General features: G+C 62.6%; 1 protein-coding gene across 5 annotated transcripts; it reads right to left on the bottom strand.

Annotated features, from left to right (window-relative positions):
* Positions 1–154: 154 nt before the first annotated feature.
* Positions 155–16618, bottom strand: KLC4 (kinesin light chain 4). Of its 5 annotated transcripts, none has more exons than XM_068675450.1 (16): positions 16456–16618; positions 10441–10707; positions 10069–10299; positions 9750–9828; positions 9429–9654; positions 9025–9112; positions 8717–8818; positions 8436–8609; positions 8226–8325; positions 7836–7888; positions 7077–7144; positions 6891–6999; positions 6047–6196; positions 911–1035; positions 772–829; positions 155–682 (listed from the first exon to the last, which is right to left on the bottom strand). In XM_068675450.1, the coding sequence occupies exons 2-16, from the start codon at positions 10687–10689 to the stop codon at positions 593–595; spliced, it is 1902 nt and encodes a 633-aa protein (XP_068531551.1). In that variant the 5' UTR covers positions 10690–10707; positions 16456–16618; the 3' UTR covers positions 155–592. The 5 variants fall into 5 exon arrangements, with proteins under 5 accessions (XP_068531551.1, XP_068531553.1, XP_068531552.1 ...); XM_068675452.1 differs by having other exon boundaries at positions 6074–6196; XM_068675451.1 differs by lacking the exon at positions 16456–16618 and adding an exon at positions 14626–14770.
* Between the last annotated feature and the right edge of the window lie 88 nt (positions 16619–16706).

The following is a 16706-nucleotide window of genomic DNA, read 5'->3' as shown; positions in this document are numbered from 1 at the left end:
CATCGGCCCTGTCGTCATCCCCTCCGACGTCATCGCTCTCCGCCCCGTTGCGCGCCCCCGAGCCCCGTTGCGCGCCCCCCGAGCCTCTTTGCGCGCCCCCCCGAGCCCCGTTGCGCGCCCCCCTCCCTCCCCAAATACCCCCGGCAGGCACGGATTAGGAGGGGTGGGGGGCTTTATTTCGGAAAGTACAGCTCGGGAGCCGCGCCCTGCCCCAAATTCCAGCCCCAAATTCCAGCCCCCAGCCCTCTCCCGCAAGCTTGGGGGCTCATAGGGGCGCCCCGGGGATGGAGAGCACCCGGGGGCTCCAGGGGGTGGGGGACAGCCCAGTGCTGGGGGGCACCCCATGCGATATGGGGCAGCCTGACCCCACCAGCACCCTACTTTCCTGTTGTCCCCCCGTCATCCCAAACTAGCTAGGGGACCTCCTTGCAGCCCCCACCCCGCCAGGACCCCCGGGGTGGAGCAAGGGGGGCACCGTGATGATGGGGAGGGAGCGGTGGAGGTGGTGGGGAGGGGGCCGGCTGCGGCCCCACAAAGCCGTGGCGAGGCGCTGAGTGTGCCGGGGGGGGGGGGGGACACCGAGAGAAGGGGGTCAGTTGGAAGCGAGCAGGGAGCTGTGGGAGGAAAGATCCATGCTGCTGGCGCTGAGGCCTCTGCTCTCCGCACGGAGCCCTTGGGTGCCCTGAAAAACACAACACACATGAGAACAGGCACCCACGGGTACCCACGGGCCCCCCCGGTGCCTGCTCCTGCCCCGTCCCCGTCCCTCACCTCGAAGGAAGCGTCGCTGGACTTGTGCAGGTAGTTGAGCGAGGCGGCTCGCTTCATGCTGCGAGGAAGCAGAGGAGAGGGGGGGGTGAGCTGGTGCCCGACCTCCGTCGGCGGCACCCCAACGCCCTGGGATCCCTACCTGGTGTTCCTGGGCTCCAGGGGCCCGTTGCCCTGCAGCTTCTTGACCAACATCTCGCTGCTCCTCCGGATCACCTCGCGGATTTTCCCCAGGGAGCTGCTGCGCTGGAGGGTGCCGCTGCCGTCCTGGAGACGGAGACACAAGCCAGGGGCCGGGGCTGAGCGGCGCCGAGGGGGGGGCTGTGGCACGCTGAGAACCGGGCCGCCGGCACCCCCAGCCCCGCTCCATCCCCTACAGCTCCCCGGGGTCAGCAAGCAGCAAGGAGGGGGGTCCCCAAGCTTGGGGACACCTTCGGTGAGGTCAGGACGTGCTGTTAGGGCATTTGTTTCCCCAGCCACTGCCGGCTGGAGATGAGCCTCCCCTCTCCCCCTTCCTCGCTGTGCCGGTGGTGCTCCCCCCGTCCATCCCACTCGCTGGTCCTGGGCCACTCGTGTCAGACAGAACCACTCCGCACTCGCACACGGACTCAGCCCACCTCGAACGCCCCCGGGACGATCGGCTTTGGGACATCTGGCTGCTCCGGGCTGGCTCCTTTGCTGCCTGCTTTCTCCGAGACCAAACTTGGCCCCAAACCTAAACCTAAACCTCTCCGTTGCCTCCCTCGTGCCCCCAAATGTCCCCGCGATGGAGACAGGCACTCTCAGCCCTTGATGGACTCTCGCCCCTCTGGTGGCTGAGCTCCACGTGGCCGCGTTCGGTGGCCACGTGCCGGCTGCCAGCACACCACCGCCTTGTGCCACTGTGTCACCGAGCCCTCCCACGCGGCCGGGCACACCCGTGGCACAGGGCTGTGCCATCGCCGCCGGTGTGGGGCTGCTTTTGCTCTCGTAACCTGTTAACTGTGGTCTTCTTTTGCTCCCAATGGCCCCAAGAGCTGTTTTCCCTGGCACGACGAGGCAGAAAAACAGAGGTGAGGCAACCACAGAAGAACCTCGTGAGCACACACGGGAGCCCCTTTGTACCCCTCCATCCGAACAGACCGTGCCCTACCAGCAAACCTTTCTCCCGGCCCCGATCCCATCTGCTCTGGGGTGCCGAGCACCTCTTCGCTTCCTCACCGCCACGAGGGGTTCCCCAGCTGGGAAAACCACGTGCTGCTGCTGCTGCTGCTGCTGCTGCTGCCGGGCACCCACTCACCGGGAACGCAGAGAGGGAACGCAGGATTAGCAGGGCAAGCAATCCCGCTCCTCCGCCGGGCATCACAGGCAGCTTTGGGCAGAGCTGGTACGCGGCACTAGCAAAGATGGGGAGGGGACAGAGGGGACAGAGGGGAAGGAAGCAAAAAAGCCCCGCCACCGCTAGCGCTGGGTCACCACGCTCCTGGCATGGCTCTGCCACGCCAGGCGCTGATCCTTTTGCCAGGGAGCATTGGTGGGGCAGGGGAGCGGGATGGTGGTGCGGGGGCAGCAGGATCCCACTGGGAGGAAAGCTGTGGGGTCGGGGCTGGAGGATGGAGCCCCGTTTCCCCAGCTGTAGCGGTGCAGGCTGCCTGCGGACCGCTGCCAGAAGCGAGTGCTGCTGCACTCCGGGTTAAAAATAGCCTCCTTTTCTCTCCCCGCTCCCTCTTCTGCAGCGTTATTTTTAACCCAGCAGGCTGATGGGGCTTGGTTTGCTGCAGAGCACCCACCTCGCTGCACCCACCGGGATGAGAACAAGCAGCAGCTCCACCACCGAGCCCCTCCGCTGCACGGGGGCAGAGGACCCGGGCGGGATTTGGCCGCATGTGAAGCTCAGCACAGCGGGGTCTTTTTCTGGGTACCAGAAATAAATGTAGAAGAAAACCCAAATTTTGGTGCTCTGTGGCAGCCCCAGCATTTGGCTGCAGGGCTAGGCTGGGGAACAACTCCAGGTTGGAGGCCGGGGAGGTGAACAGCAGCCTGGGGTCCCTCAGCGAGGCGCCCCCCTGCCTCCCATGCGGCAGCATGTGTCCCCCCCCCTGCACGCACACAGACGCCAAGCGCACCCCCGCCTGACCCAGCAGCCTCTCGCCCCTCCGGAGCGTGGAAAGAAGCACAGGGCAGCGGTTCGGGTCTGTCTGCCTTTAATCAGGAGGTACAGTGGGTACAGCACCAGGTTGGGGACGCGGCAGAGCGCCGAGCCGGGTGGTGCTGAGGGGGGGGGGGGGGGCTCCCCGCGCTCCGAGGAGCACGTGGTGGGAGGGAGAGGCGGCCACGGCGCAGCCCTACAGCCCTCAGATCCCCGTGGTGGTGGTCCCGAGGACGAGCCCCCTGCTTTTCCAGCAAGCACAAGCTCCCAGGAGAGCCTCCCCGATGCCTCCGCACCACCACCAGCACCACCAGCAGCAGGGGAAAGCCAGGCCCAGGCAGACACGAGCAGGTTTCTTACTGCCAGGTGACAAGCAGGAAACTACCCAGCTAAATAAATAAAGGGGGGGGGATTCCTGCGCTGGCCTCTAGGCTCTGCCCTGCTCCCCGCAGCCTCCCCAGGCTCCTCTCTCCCCGCAGCGGGTGGGATGGGGGCGTGCACCCAAGAGTATGGGGCTCACGGCAAAATGGGCTGCTTTTGGGAAAAGATGGCCTTTTCCCTGCGGGTCCAGCAGCACCGGGGGTGCTGAGCTGTCCCCACACCAGCCCAGGGTCAGCACTGTGGCCCCTGTAAGAGGGTTAGGGTCTTCCCGTCCACGTGGCTAAGGACAGCGAGTCACAGCCCCGAGGACCGTGCCTCGTGAGCCAGGTCCCGCGTTTCTGAACTCTTCCTCCTTCCCAGGAAAGCCTCCTCCTCCTCTGGAAACCTCCCTCCTGCCCCCTCACCTCTCCCTCGTGCTCTTCCTTCCCTCACACCCTTCCTCGCACCTCCTTTTTCCCCTTGCTGTGCTTCACACCAGCCCCTTCTCTCCCTCAGCCACTTGTACCTGCTCGGAGAGCAGCTCCGCTCTCCTCCTACCCATCCTTCTGCCTCCGAAAAAAACAGAGAACAGCCTCACCCTCGCCTCTCAGCCACGTGTGGGGACCCTGGAGCCACGGGACGCTTGCTCTTACTGCCACCCCGCCAGCTCAGCCACAGCATCGGGTTAGGAGCCAGCAGCCAAGTGTCCCTTGGCTGTCACCCCATACCTGGGGTGCATGGTAGGGACATCCAAAACCCTGCTGAGAGCCTCCTGGGCTGCGGGGAGGAGGAGGAGAGCACTGCGGGGACTGCCCCGTGCTGCAGGGAGAGGACGGCCAGCGCAGGTTTGCTACGGGGTGCTAAAATCAGCTAAAAAACCTATGGGGGGGTGGGGGGGGAAGAAAGCAAGCGGGCACACGACGGGCCTGCCGAGGCCAGGCCTCCGTGGCCCAAAACGGAGATCCTTCCTGCTCTTGCTGGCCACGGGGCTGGAGCTGGGCCCCGTGGGGGCCGGGAGCTCCTCTGCAGGCGCTGTGGTGCCCTCGCGCGCCGGGAGGGTTGGGGGGGCTGGCGCGGAGCTCTCGGCGAGGAAGGAGGGATGGTGGTGGTGGAGGAAAAGTCGGAAGGTAACAACACACACATCCAGGTGGTTGGCTGCGGTGGAGGGGGTAAGAGGGAGTCTCGGGAGGCATTTAAGCCTAGTGCACAGAGAGGAGAGAGACACAATTCACAAGGCCGTGAGGTCGGAGGTACCCTGGGGGAGGTGCTGGGGCACGGCCCGGGCTGCATGCGGTGACACCGGGCGGTGTCTAGATGGGGAGGGAGGCTGGGGGGGCTCAAACAGCGGGATCACACCTTTACCTGGGCAGCAGGTAGCTGGGCCAGGCCCCGGGGTGCTTCTCGAGGGGGCAGAGAGGTCGCTGCCACCCCTGGGGCTCCCAGAGCCCTGCCAAGGGATGGTGGCAGAGATGCCTGGGGTGGTGTGACCGAGGTCTCATGGCCAGCAGAGGGAACAGCTGCCCGTGATGGACAGGGGCAGGGGGAGCTGCCTCAGCCTCCTTTTTGGGGCTGCTGGCGGGGCAGAGGGAGCTGGCTGGGCTGGGAAAGGCACCGAGCAGCCACGTCCCGGCTCCCAAAACCTCCCTACAGCTGGCTGGGGAAGGATTGCAGGGATGGGGACTGTCCCCCTCTGCTAACGGGGAACAGGAGGGCCCAAAGTCGGTGTTTGGCCCGGGGTGGGACCCTCCTCAGTGCTGACACCACAAACTGAGGCTGAGGGCAGCCTGGTGTCCGGGGGAGCCCTCAAAACTCTGCTCCCCAGGCCCCCTCCAGGGTACAATCCACAATCAAGAGAGCCAGCGGGCTTCAGGCTTGGGTGCTGAGGGGCTGTCATGGCACCGGGGGAGAGGAAGGAGGAAAGGGAGACAGCTCATGCGGGTGAGGACGGCGGGGTTAGTGAGAGCAGGCGTGAGGGGGGGAAGCGGAGGGACTTGTGCTCAGTGAGTGCCAGGCTGCAGCCCACCCACCCGAGGCTACACCCTGAGCTAGAGATTGGGAAGCGTTAACAGCCCTCGAGCCAAGCACCCTGGGTGTTCACGCATGCTCCCGTGCCGCCTCGTCTCCAGCCTCGTCTCCAGCCTGCTCGCAGAGTTCTCCTGCCCCTCAACCTGCACCTCCACCTCCCTCCGAGCTCGGTGACCGAAGTGCCCCTCGGTGTCCGAGGGGGCTCACACCAGCAGCCTCCCCTGGCCACCACCTCCTCGCTCATCCAGAGCCCGCGGGGGGCACGAGACCACCGTGGCGCTGCCTGAGGACTGTCCCCTGCCCTGAAACCACGCAGCCACAGCCCCACAAACACACACACACACACACACAGAGCTCCCTGTGCTCCCTGCCCGTGTGGCGCGCTGCAGGCCGCAGAGGCGAGATGCTCCCGCAGGCCGCGTGGGCCCGAGGGGGGTGCGCAGCGGGGAGAGGTGTTAATAAGGTTGCCGAGGCTGAGATTAATTGTGGGCCGGGACCAGCTCATGCTGTGCGCTGCCAGGAACCCGCAGCCCCCCCTGTTTGGGGGGTCTCTGGCCTGTACGCCAGCAGCCAGGCCCAGGCACGCACCTCCGTGGGCTGGCTGGCTCCCACCGAGAAAGAAGGGGAGGAAGAAGTGTGCAAGGAGGGGATAAATGGAGGCAGACGAGGATGCCACGACAGGCCACACGGGGAGAGCCCTGAGCTGGGCTGCCCCTTCCCTCCAGCAGCCAGCTGAGGCCGTTCTTGATGGTGTCTTGTACTTACCCCGCTCCATTCCACGCCCATACTCACTTCCTCGCTACCGTCTGTGGCATTCTCGTACTTGACGCCGCCACCCAGGCTCCGACGCCTCTCTGTGCCGTCGCCCTCCTTCAGGATCTCCACCACCTTCGTCTGGTTGATGGGGTCGATGCCCTGCAAGCAGAAAGGGATAAGGAAGCACCAGGTTTCGCCCTTCGGTGGCACTGCCCTGCCCGGGCCCGGCCCATCGCAGCCAAAATCCTCCCGCACGAGGACAGAGCCAAATCCTCTCCTGCATTGACCAGCCTCTTTTTTTGTTTCAGGTTCGGGGACCCCCTTTCAAGCCATGAGCCACCCCGAGTGACAAGGGCTCGCTGCCCCGAAGCTGAAAACTTTTTGTCCTTCACGTTTTGGTGCGTGAGGGTTTCTGCTCTCCCCCAGCCTTTGTGCTGGGTGCTCACAACTCCCGCTTTGTGTGAGGACTGAGAGGAGTTTAGGGTGAGAGGAGCTCTGGGAAATCTCGACTGTATTTCCTGGATGAGCAATTAGTAGGAAGAAAATATTCCGGTGAGTGCAGGTCTCCTCGGTGGCTGACAAAGCCCAGGATCCTGCCCTAAGGCAGCTGCAGGATTCCTGCGCTCCAAGAGCCACGCTTCCATCACAACACAGAGCCCCCCCTACACAATATTCCCCCAAAAACACGTGCTCCATCCATCCACGAGCATACATGCACACACACAACCCCAACCCCAACCCCAAGCCCCGAGCTGTTACGGGGACGTCAGCCACGGATATGGGAGGCTGCAAGGCACGGGACAGCCCCGAAACCCCAAAGTTCCCCCCCTGAGCAAGGTCCCCCCGGGGTTACCTGCCGCCGGGAGCGAACTGCACACTCCTCCAAGGTCTCTGCTGCCTCTAGCTTGCCCTGGCGCCGGTACAGCGCGCCCAGGTTCCTCAGGGTGGTGTTCACGGTTGGGCTGCGGGGAACAGACGCAGGGTGAGCCCTGGGGGCACCTCGCCCACCCCTAAGCTGCCCACCACGAACCCCTCTTACCTGCTAACCTTGCAGGCCTTGTACCAGCCGCCGTACTCGGCGTAGGGAGCGCTGTCTCTGTGCTTGCTCTGTAGGGTGAGAGGATATCTGTTAGCCCTCCGGGCACCAGGATCAGGCCTGGCACATTTAGGGGTCCTCGGGACACAAACTGACAGCCTGGGCAACCCCAAGGATAAGACCACTTAATGTTCAAAACGCCTCTGATGCCTGCACACAGGCAGCCCTAAAAGGGTGGCTGAAACCGCCCTGAAATGCTCCGGGGGCACAAAAAGCCTAGACTCGAGGCCGGAGCTGCTGTAAGGAAAGCCGGCCTCTCCCTGCTGCCACTAAGGGCAGGGAGAAAGAGAGGCGAGGGGAAAAAAATAAAAAAAAAAAAAGTGAAGCTCTACAAAGACAGTTTGATACTTTTTTTTTAATAGGAAATATGGAAATGGCACGAAGCGGAGCGCAGCAGTCCCAGCAGGACAAGCCAGGTGTGTGGTCACCACTCCTGACCGTGCTGTGCCACTGCCCCCAGGGCAGCTGTGCCCAGCCCAAATGTCCCAGGGGAGGACGAGGCTCAGTCCTTGCCCAGGCTGTAAAATGAATCTCACTCCAGCTGCACATCTCTCCTGCACGGCTGGATTTCCCGGCCTGCCCCACAGCCCTGGGAGAGAAGGGGGCACAGCCAGCATGGCTCTGTCGGGCCAGTTTTGGCCAGCAGCTTTACAAGATGAATCTTTCCCCTCAGCTCTTGCTGCGCCCCCAGCTTAGACTCACCTTGCTCATCTCCTCTCTCTCCTCCGCGTGCATCCAGATGGGCTTGTGTTCATCTGTGCGGGGAAGGACACAAGACAGCTCTGGTCACCACCTCGTCCCCTTGCTCTGCCACACTTCCCCTGGAGCTCCAGCTCCTGCACAACCCTGTTCCCCCCGTTAGCCACAGCTGCTTCCCAAGCACAGGCTCACAGCCAGAGCTCTCCAAGTCTCCTTCCGAGGGACGTGGACCAGCACGAGACACTCCAAGGGCAGCGTCTCGAGGAGTGCCCAAAGCAGGGGCCCTGCAAGGCATCCCCATCCCTCTGCCAAGGGGACACCAAGCTCAGGCTGAGAGCCAGGGGACCAAACTGCTGGGCCTTCCCCAGCCCCAGTAACTCCTGCCGTACGAACCATCCACGGAGCCAAACTCCTTCACGTGAGCACGGGTGAGGATCTCCTTGTACAGCACCTCGGCGTCTTTGTATTTGCTCTGCTTCAAGTAGCAGGAGGCCTGCAACCAAGAAAGCAGCTCCAATCCCGCTGGACGACACAGATTTACCCTGCCCACCTCTCCCAGCTATCTCCCAGCCATCCCCACGCCGCCTCCTCCCAGGGCCTCACCAGGTTGTTCTTGGTCTTGGCCACGTTGGGGTCGTCAGGACCCAGGCAGCTCTCGTAGATCTCCAGGGCCCTGCAGTAGTAGTACTCCACCTCCTCGTACTTGCCCTGGTTCTGGCACAGCAGGGCCAGATTGTTCAGCTGCTTGGCCACGTCGGGGTGGTCTTTGCCTAGGACCTGGGTGCACAGAAGAGGAAAAGCCACAAAAAGACATTTAAACATGGCAAGGAAGGGAAAGAAAACCCTAAGGGGGAGCTGGAAGGGAGACTGTGGGAGCCCAGTACCTTCTCACGGATCTCCAGGGCTCGCTTACACAGGGGCTCTGCTTCTTTGTACTTCCCTCTCTTGCCGTAGAGGACAGCCAGATTGTTCAAAGTTGCAGCCACCTGCAGAGATAAAAGGTTTTTTTTTGAAACAAAGATGAATTCAGTGGGACCAACCTTGCCTACGTGTCAGGAACTGGCTTCTCCTGGATGCTGCCAGGCCACGCTGAATAAAACAGCAGAAAGAGGCTGATGTGGCCAAACAGCACCCCACACACCCCAGGGTCCCTGGGCAAGAGGAGTGACCAAGGGAGGAGGGAGACACTCACCGCCGGGTGGTCTTTGCCCAGGGTCTTCTCCCGGATGGAGAGCGCGTCGTTCAGGAGGTGCGCTGCCTCTTTGTATTTGTTCTGATCCCTGCGGTGCAAAGCCAGCGAGTTATTCAGGGTTTGGACACCACAGCCCACGGCAAGCAGAACCACAACCAGCAGTCCTCCCTCTGCACACACCAGCTCCCACAGCCCACCCGTTTCTCCTTTCCTCCCTGCTTTAGCCAGTCCCTGGTTTTATCAGGGAGTTTGGCGGTCCAAATCCTTTACCTGTGCCAAAAACCCTTTCTAAAAGGCAAATCCTTGGAAGCTGGAAGAACTCCTTGCCACCACAATGTGCCGAGCGGGTGAACAGGAGGGAGAAAGCCCTCCTGGCCCCGTTGCGCCCTCCCCACCACCCTCACCTGTACACCAGCGCCAGGATGTTGAGCATGGTGGCCACATCGGGGTGATCGTGGCCCGATGTCTTCTCCAGGTCCTCCAGCGCCTGCTTGCAGAGAGGCACAGCCACCTCGTAGCGTCCCTGGGAGGCGTACTGGATGACGAGGTTGTGGAGGGTGCGCAAGCGTGCGGGAATCTCATAGCCTCCCTGCTGGGCAGCTGCCACCGCGCTGCTGTGCTGGTGGGGCACTGCGGGCACAGAACGGGACACGGGGGCACGGTCGGCAGGGCGGGTTGGAATGGGGACAGTCAGCAACCAACACCAAGCACAAGCCCACACTTACATCCAGGACCGTGCTCTTCCTCCTCATTTGGGAACAGATCGTCCAGGGAGTCCTTGGTGGAGTCGCCCTCCTTCTCCTCCTAAGATGGGAATCACAGGGCTGTCGGTTCTCGGAGGAGATGACACCAGCCCGGGCTGAGCCAGCTGCGAATCTCTCCCCGTTGCTGCAGCCCCAAACCACCACCAACTTCCCCGGTGTCTCTGCCACCACCTTTCTCCCACACAACGGACCCAGGGCAAGGCTGTCACACCCACGCCATCCCGCTGGGTCCAACCCCCCCGGGGGCAAAAGGCTGCTGCTTGACAGGACGGGGACCTACCGAAGGCGAGACATCCTCATCATACTTCTTCAGCTGGTTCATGAACTCCAGGTGCTTCTTCTCCTCCTCCAGCTGAGCCACGGTCTGCTCGCTGCGCTGCAGCTTCTGCTGGGTGTTGGCCAGCTCGTCGCGCAGCCACTGGTTCTCCTGGCACAGCCTCCGCACCTGAGCCCGCAGCTTCTGCTTCTCCGACTCCACCGCGTTCAGGTGGTTGGACAGCGCCATCATCACCTTGTCGGGAGGGACAGGGAGGGTCAGGAGAGCCCCCAGCCTCACGTCTCCCTCACACACACGCTTGGGGACCACCCTCAGGGCCACCCTCCCCGTCAGTCCCAGGTACCAAGCACACAGAAGGGCGCTCGCCGCTCTCACCTGAGCCTCTCCAAGCCCCAGCTCGATCATCTCCACCGATTTGCGGAGCAGGTTGGATTTCTCGTGCACCAGGTTGGCTTCTTCATCCTTCTTCAGGCACTTGATGGTCTCCAGCAAGCTGTGCAGGATGGAGTTGTGTTCGTTCTTGAGCGCCTCCAGCCCCTGCATCACCAGCTTGGTGTTGGAAATGATCTCCTCTTGGCTCAGCTTGTCCAGTTTCTCCTCCCTTGGGTACACCATGGTGGACATAGTCCTGGTCCTGCAGCCCTGGGGAGAGAGAAAACCCAAACCTGAGTGCCTCGGGGCTGTTCCAGCAGCCAGCCACGAGTGATTTAGCTTTCATTTAGGAGCCGAGATTTGTGCTTGGCAACAAAGTGGGAAGAGCAAAGGGTAAGAGCGGCAGGGAAAATGTCCCCGGGATCAAACCACGGGGCATGAATTATTGTTCTGAAGGCAAGGAGATGCTGTTGAGAACTGGCTGCCACTCTTAACCCGTTTTCCAAATTACTTAGCTGCCCGTTCCTGGGGAATCCACCAGATCCGTGACCCCCCTGTGCTCTTTCCCACCTTGGTAAAACATCAGGGGGAGGGACTGAGTGCTGAAGCAACAAGGGAAACCCCCAAACCTTCCCCGCAGTCAGCCTTCTGCGGGTGAGCACAATCCAGGAGAGATGTGCGAGGCTTCCCAGCTTGCTAGCAAGGCGCAGCAGACATTTACCTGCTTCCACACAAGCCCAGGTAACAACTGCTGAAGGATAAAAAGCCACCAGAGCTCGCACCTTGCTAGATAACAGCCCCACAAGCCCCAGATCCATAGGAAATCAGGCTCATTAATTCCGCTGTGCGCAGAGCTACCCAGCACCTGAGAAACTGCTGAGCTGCGTGTTCAAACACCAGGATCCCTGCTCCAGCAACAGCCCGTCTTTCTTCTGCCCTTCCAGAAGATAAAAAAAAGCCGGGAGCATCTCCCAGTCCCCACACTCGGCTTGTTTTGCCAAGCTGTAAAGGCTGCAGGTTGTCTGAGAAGGGAGATGGAACGAAACAACCGTGACCTGGAGGTGCTCAAGGCCAGGCTGGATGGGGCTTTGGGCAGCCTGGGCTGGTGGGAGGTGTCCCTGCACATGGCAGGGGGCTGCAATTCAGTAATCTTTGAGGTCCCTTCCAACCCAAACCCTTCTGTGGTTCTGTGACAAGCACAGCCCTGCCAGGCACCAGCTCCAACCTCCAAGGGAGCAGAGCGGGCTGCACAGCACCCGGGCTGCTCACTCCCAAACACCACCAAGAAAACAAAGAGAGGACTGCAGGGAAGAAAACCCTCAAACACCGTTGGAAGATGGCTCATTATCCCCCAAAGCGAGGATTCTTCCCCCCAGAGCCTTATTTCCAGCCCTCCCCAGGGCTGCCAGGTCTGTGCCCGGTGCGCAGCCCTCCGGAGAGGCACCGCGCTCTATGGCAACCGATGCCAAGGCCAGGCAGGCTGAGGCTGCTGCACAAGCACTCTTCCTGCTCCCACACATTCAGCAAAGGGCACGGAGCGTCCTTTATCCGGGCAGAAAGGGGAGGCTCAGGCTGGAGCACCCAGCTCCTCCTTTATCCAGCTGCCATCCCCGCAGCCCTGGGGGGCGAAGCGGCGGCTCAGGTCTCCACCGGCGCGTTTCTGCTCCACTTGGCACGGCCTCCCCGCGGACGGCGAGCTGCTGGAACAGCCCTGCTCCCGTTTTTGGGGGCAGGCAGGGCAGGAGGAAGCCTGCACGGAGCTCTGCGGCGCTTGCAGGCAGCCGGGGAGCCACCAGCTGCCACGTCCTGCTGGGCACAAACCTCCCTCCTGCGCTCCGGTGCGGCACCGGGAAACCACCGAGCATCAGCAGTTTTTCTCAGCCCACTTCTTCTGCCGCTGAAATCCGCTCCCACACACGAGAGATGGAAGAGGAAAGAGCTGGAAGCTTCGGCGCTCACGTCTGAAGCCCGCAACGAAGACAAGGATGCCAGACGAGACGGGTCCAAGCGGACCTCAAAGCTCAGGAGCTCGCTGCCAGGAGGCTCTGGGGAGCCTCGAACTTGGCACCGGGGAAATCAGGGGGCAGCTAGGATGGGATAAGACTTCAGGTGGTCTTTTGTTACCTCTACACGTGCCTCAACAAATTCAGCTTGTCTCCCTGCACGTCCCCAGACCAAGTGCACGTGCGACACGGCGCTGCACAGCTCGCACAAGACCTTCAGCCCGCGGGTGCCTGCCACTGCTCTCCGCGAGCTCTTCTGTAGGAGAACGCGATCTCAGGATGCGGTAATTGCAGGAAAAACAACCGGGTTCTGGACAAAAAGCTTCCTGGGGAGCAGAATGAGGCTGATTCATAGCGAGAAGGAGCGAAGAAGCCTGGGAGAGGGACATGGATGAGCACTGCAGGCACGGAACCGCGGGGCTGGAGGCGTGTGGGCACAGCAGTTCCCCTAGCCCTGTGCTTTGGGTACCTACAGCAGGTGGGTGACCTGCTTCAGGCAAGCAGGGAAGGCTTTGGGGGTTGTTTTGTTAGGGTTTGGGTTTTTTCTTTTGGACCTCAGCCAGCTCGTTGCTGTCAAACCACTGAATAAAGGGTTTTTTGGAAGGCTGGCTGACCTCCACGAAGCCGAAAGCGAGATCACCGACGCACAGCCGAGCCTCCACGCCACAACCAAAGCTCAACCCAACACCTCGGACACCGAAAAAAATAAATCGAGGGCAGTGAAACAGAGCGCTGAGGTTGAGCAGAGCTGGTGTCACAAGCTTCCTCCTCGTTTTGGTGCCATAGCACCAGGAAACAAACAGGGACCGCAGGAGCCTAGGGGCAGCCGGGACACCTCAGAGCCCCCGAGGGCACACAAACAGGACGCTGGCACCCCGGGAGCTCCTACCCAGCACGTTTCTGAGCTGCAACCCCAAAGCCAAAGGGTGCTGCCCAACAGCTCAGCCCTCCCCACGCCCTGGCTGGGGTTCGGTGCCAGAACTGCTTCTTGCAGCAGCAGCTGCCACATGCCAGCTCTGGCTGCGTGCGGAGCTCCAGGAGCCCTTCTGGATGCCAGAAGGGCTGCGTCGGGAAAGCCTGTGCTAACCCGCAGGCTGCAGGAGCCCCAGGGCGTTGAACTAGGGCTCAGGAGGGAGCTTTGTGTGGATGGGTTCTCCCACAAGAAGAGGGGAAACTCCAGAAATGCTCTTTCCCTAAGCACTGAACACCCCTCTCTGTCCCAGCAGCTCCAGCTCCCCGCCACCCTGACCTCTTACAGAAAATGTGCTGCAACACAACCTGCCCGAAACCTGGCTTCCCAGGGACTCCAGGGACGTGGCCGCAGTGATCCAGGTTTGGAAAGCACCCGGGGGCTTCTCATCTCCTTCTGGAAATGCCAAACTGGGGTTGTTGTGGTTGCCCAAACAGCTCCTGCGTTCCCAAAGCCAGAGCCAACGTCCAGGGCACACATCTGCCCCGGGGCAGACAGGAGCTGGTGGGGTTGGCATCCTATCAAGAGCAGAAAGGGTTCACTGCTTTTGTTCTTTGATGATTGTGGAACACAGACACGGGAGGCAACGCAGGTAAAATAAATAAATAGGAGGAGCCACGTGCCGTAGCAGGAAGCCCGATGGCTCCTCACAGCCCCTCGTGCTGTTTGCAAGCCCGGCTGGCCTGGAAAACGCACGCCTTTGGCTGGGACCGGGGGAGCGGCAGCCTTCAGCACCCCCACCCTGTGCCAGCATCAGCTGAGAAGGTGTTGTTTTTATAAAAAAAAAAAAGGAAAAAAAATAAAAAATAAAAAATAAAATTAAAAACCACCTCCTGCTCACATTCCCAGCAGCCAAATCCACTCCGCATCTGCTGCGGCTGTGCTGAGCGGGGCACCATGAAAACCTCTGTCCTGGAGCGCAGCCAGGCATCGCCCAGCATCTCCCCCCGGCCCCATGGGGAGGGCGGGCGGCTCGCTGCGCACAGCCAGCACCCGGCCCCGGCAGCAGGCAGCGGGGTGGGAGCAGGCGGGATAATTCCCCCGCAGCCCCGTGCCCCTGCAGCCAGCTCCCTGATCCTGCACCATAAGCACCGGGTTGGGTTTGCTCACGGATCCAGCCTCTACCCGGCACCTCCTCGCCAAGGTCAAAGCCTCGCGGCGCGTCCCCTGCGCCCTCCCCAAACCCCTTTTTGGGATCGCCGCTGCCGTTCCCACCTGGGCATTCCTCCCGAGGAGCTTCCTGCTCCTTCCTCCGGCCCCGCAGAGCTCAGCCCCGTTTATTTACCCTGCGTCTGGGCTGCCGGAGATCTTTGACCCCGCGCTCGCTGCGCGCCACCGCCCTCCTCCTCCTCTTCCTCCTCCTCCTCCTCCTCCTCCTCCTCCTCGCTGGCAGTGGGGGCAGGTGCTTTTTTCCCTTGGGGAGCTGACCCCAAGGGCGCTAGGAGAGGACCCCAGCAGGGCGCAGAGGAGCCGGGCACGGTGCTGGGGGGGCTGGTGAGGGCTGGGGGCCCTCCGCAGCCTCCCACCATTGTGCCAACGTCTCCAGGCTGCCCGGCCACGGCTCCCTGCGGCAGCGCCATCCCCCAGCCCTCCTCCAGCCGCATCCCTTCTCCCTGACGGAGCTTTAGGGGAAATCGTGTCCCCCCCAGCCCCTCCAGCGGGGTGCAGCTCTGCTCGGGAAGGGATTTCTTCGCCCGGGGAAAGGTTTCGGGTGGAAACGCGGCCCCCAAAGTTTGCGAGCCGCCGCTGCGCGCTCGCAGCCGCCTCCGTCATCGCTCCTCCGGCTTTGTCTGGCAGCGGGAGGCACGCCCGCTGCGTATCCTTGGGGCCGGGAAAAACGGGGACAAAACCCCCCTGTTCCACCCCAAAACCCCTCCATCCTTTCCCGGCGTCCCGGTCCCTCTCCACCCTGCCTCCCCGGGAGGAAACTCACCCCGAAACCACGGCTCGGAGCGGCCCCTTTGTTACGGGACGGCCGGGCACCCTGCCTGTCCCCGTCACCAGCGGGGAATCTGCCCCCCAGCAGCCCTACCTGGGTGCCTGCAGCGGCTTGCCCGGTGATCCCGGTTCCCCCCGTGGGCACGGTGCTGACGGATATAGGGCCGTGCTCGGGGCAGTGCCACGCACACCGACCCCATGGGTGCCACCCCCGGCAGCCACCGAGCTGGTCTCCGAGGGCTCAGGGGGGTGACGCCGTTCCCTTGGGGATCCCAGCTGCGCACCCTAATACCGATCCTATAGCTCGGGGGGGGGCACCCCTGCTTGGTGGCACCCCAAAACCCAGCTCGTGGAGCCGTAGGGTTGCCCCACAGCCGCCCAGGCCCTATTTCCATGCCCCAGCTGGCTATGGGGACGTCATCCCGGTAGCCCTATGGCGCCAGGAGGACCACGGGGCACCCCAAAACCCACCCGGGCCGGGGGGGCTGAACCCGCCCCAGGGCTCCCAGGGGACAGCGGGGTCGGGGTGCCCTAGGGAGGCAGGGTAAGGGGCCTCTGGGGGGGCAGCCCTATAGGGGGAGGGCACCACAATTTTGGGAGGGCACCCCAAGGTTGGGAAGGCACCACGATTTTGGGAGGGCACCACGGTTTTGGGAAGGCACCCTATTTTTTGGGGATGCCCTATTTTTTGGGGTGATACCCCATTCTTTTGGGGATACCCCATTCTTTTGGGGAATACCCCTATTTTTTGGGGACACCCCATTCTTTTGGGGGACACCCCCATTTTTTGGGGAACACCCTGTTTTTTTGGGACACCCCTATTTTGGGGGGACACTCCCTTTTTTTTGGGACACCCCCATTCTTTTGGGGACACCCCTATTTTGGGGAGAAACCCCCATTTTGGGGAGGACACCCCCCTGCCCGCCCCCCCGCCCCGCTGACAGTGCAGCAGGGCAGCCCGGTGCCCCGGGGCCTTCCCTCCCACCCCCTCCCCACACCGCAGCCCCCCACCCCGACCCCAAACCGACCCCAAACCGACCCCAAACCCCCCCAAAAAAAACAAAAAAAAACCAAAACCGCCCCAAAACCCCTCGATCCCGCTCCTACCTGCTCGGCACAGGGCGGCGGTGACCGGTGCGGGGCTGCGGCGGCGACACGGGGCGGGGCCCGGCCCCAAAACGCCCCCAAAACGCCCCCCCCACCCCCTCCCCCCCCGCGCTCCTCCCCCTCCGCTCAGCGGCGCGGCCCCTTTAAGCCCAACATGGCCGCCACTGGCGCCGGCGCGCCCCCTCGCGCCACCAGCGGGAGCGTGGCCACGCCCCCTCCCCCTGTGACCACGCCCCCTCCTTTGTGGCCAC

This window comes from Anas acuta, chromosome 3, assembly GCF_963932015.1.
Source record: "Anas acuta chromosome 3, bAnaAcu1.1, whole genome shotgun sequence".
Taxonomy (NCBI): domain Eukaryota; kingdom Metazoa; phylum Chordata; class Aves; order Anseriformes; family Anatidae; genus Anas; species Anas acuta.
This window is presented reverse-complemented; position numbering and strand designations above follow the sequence as displayed.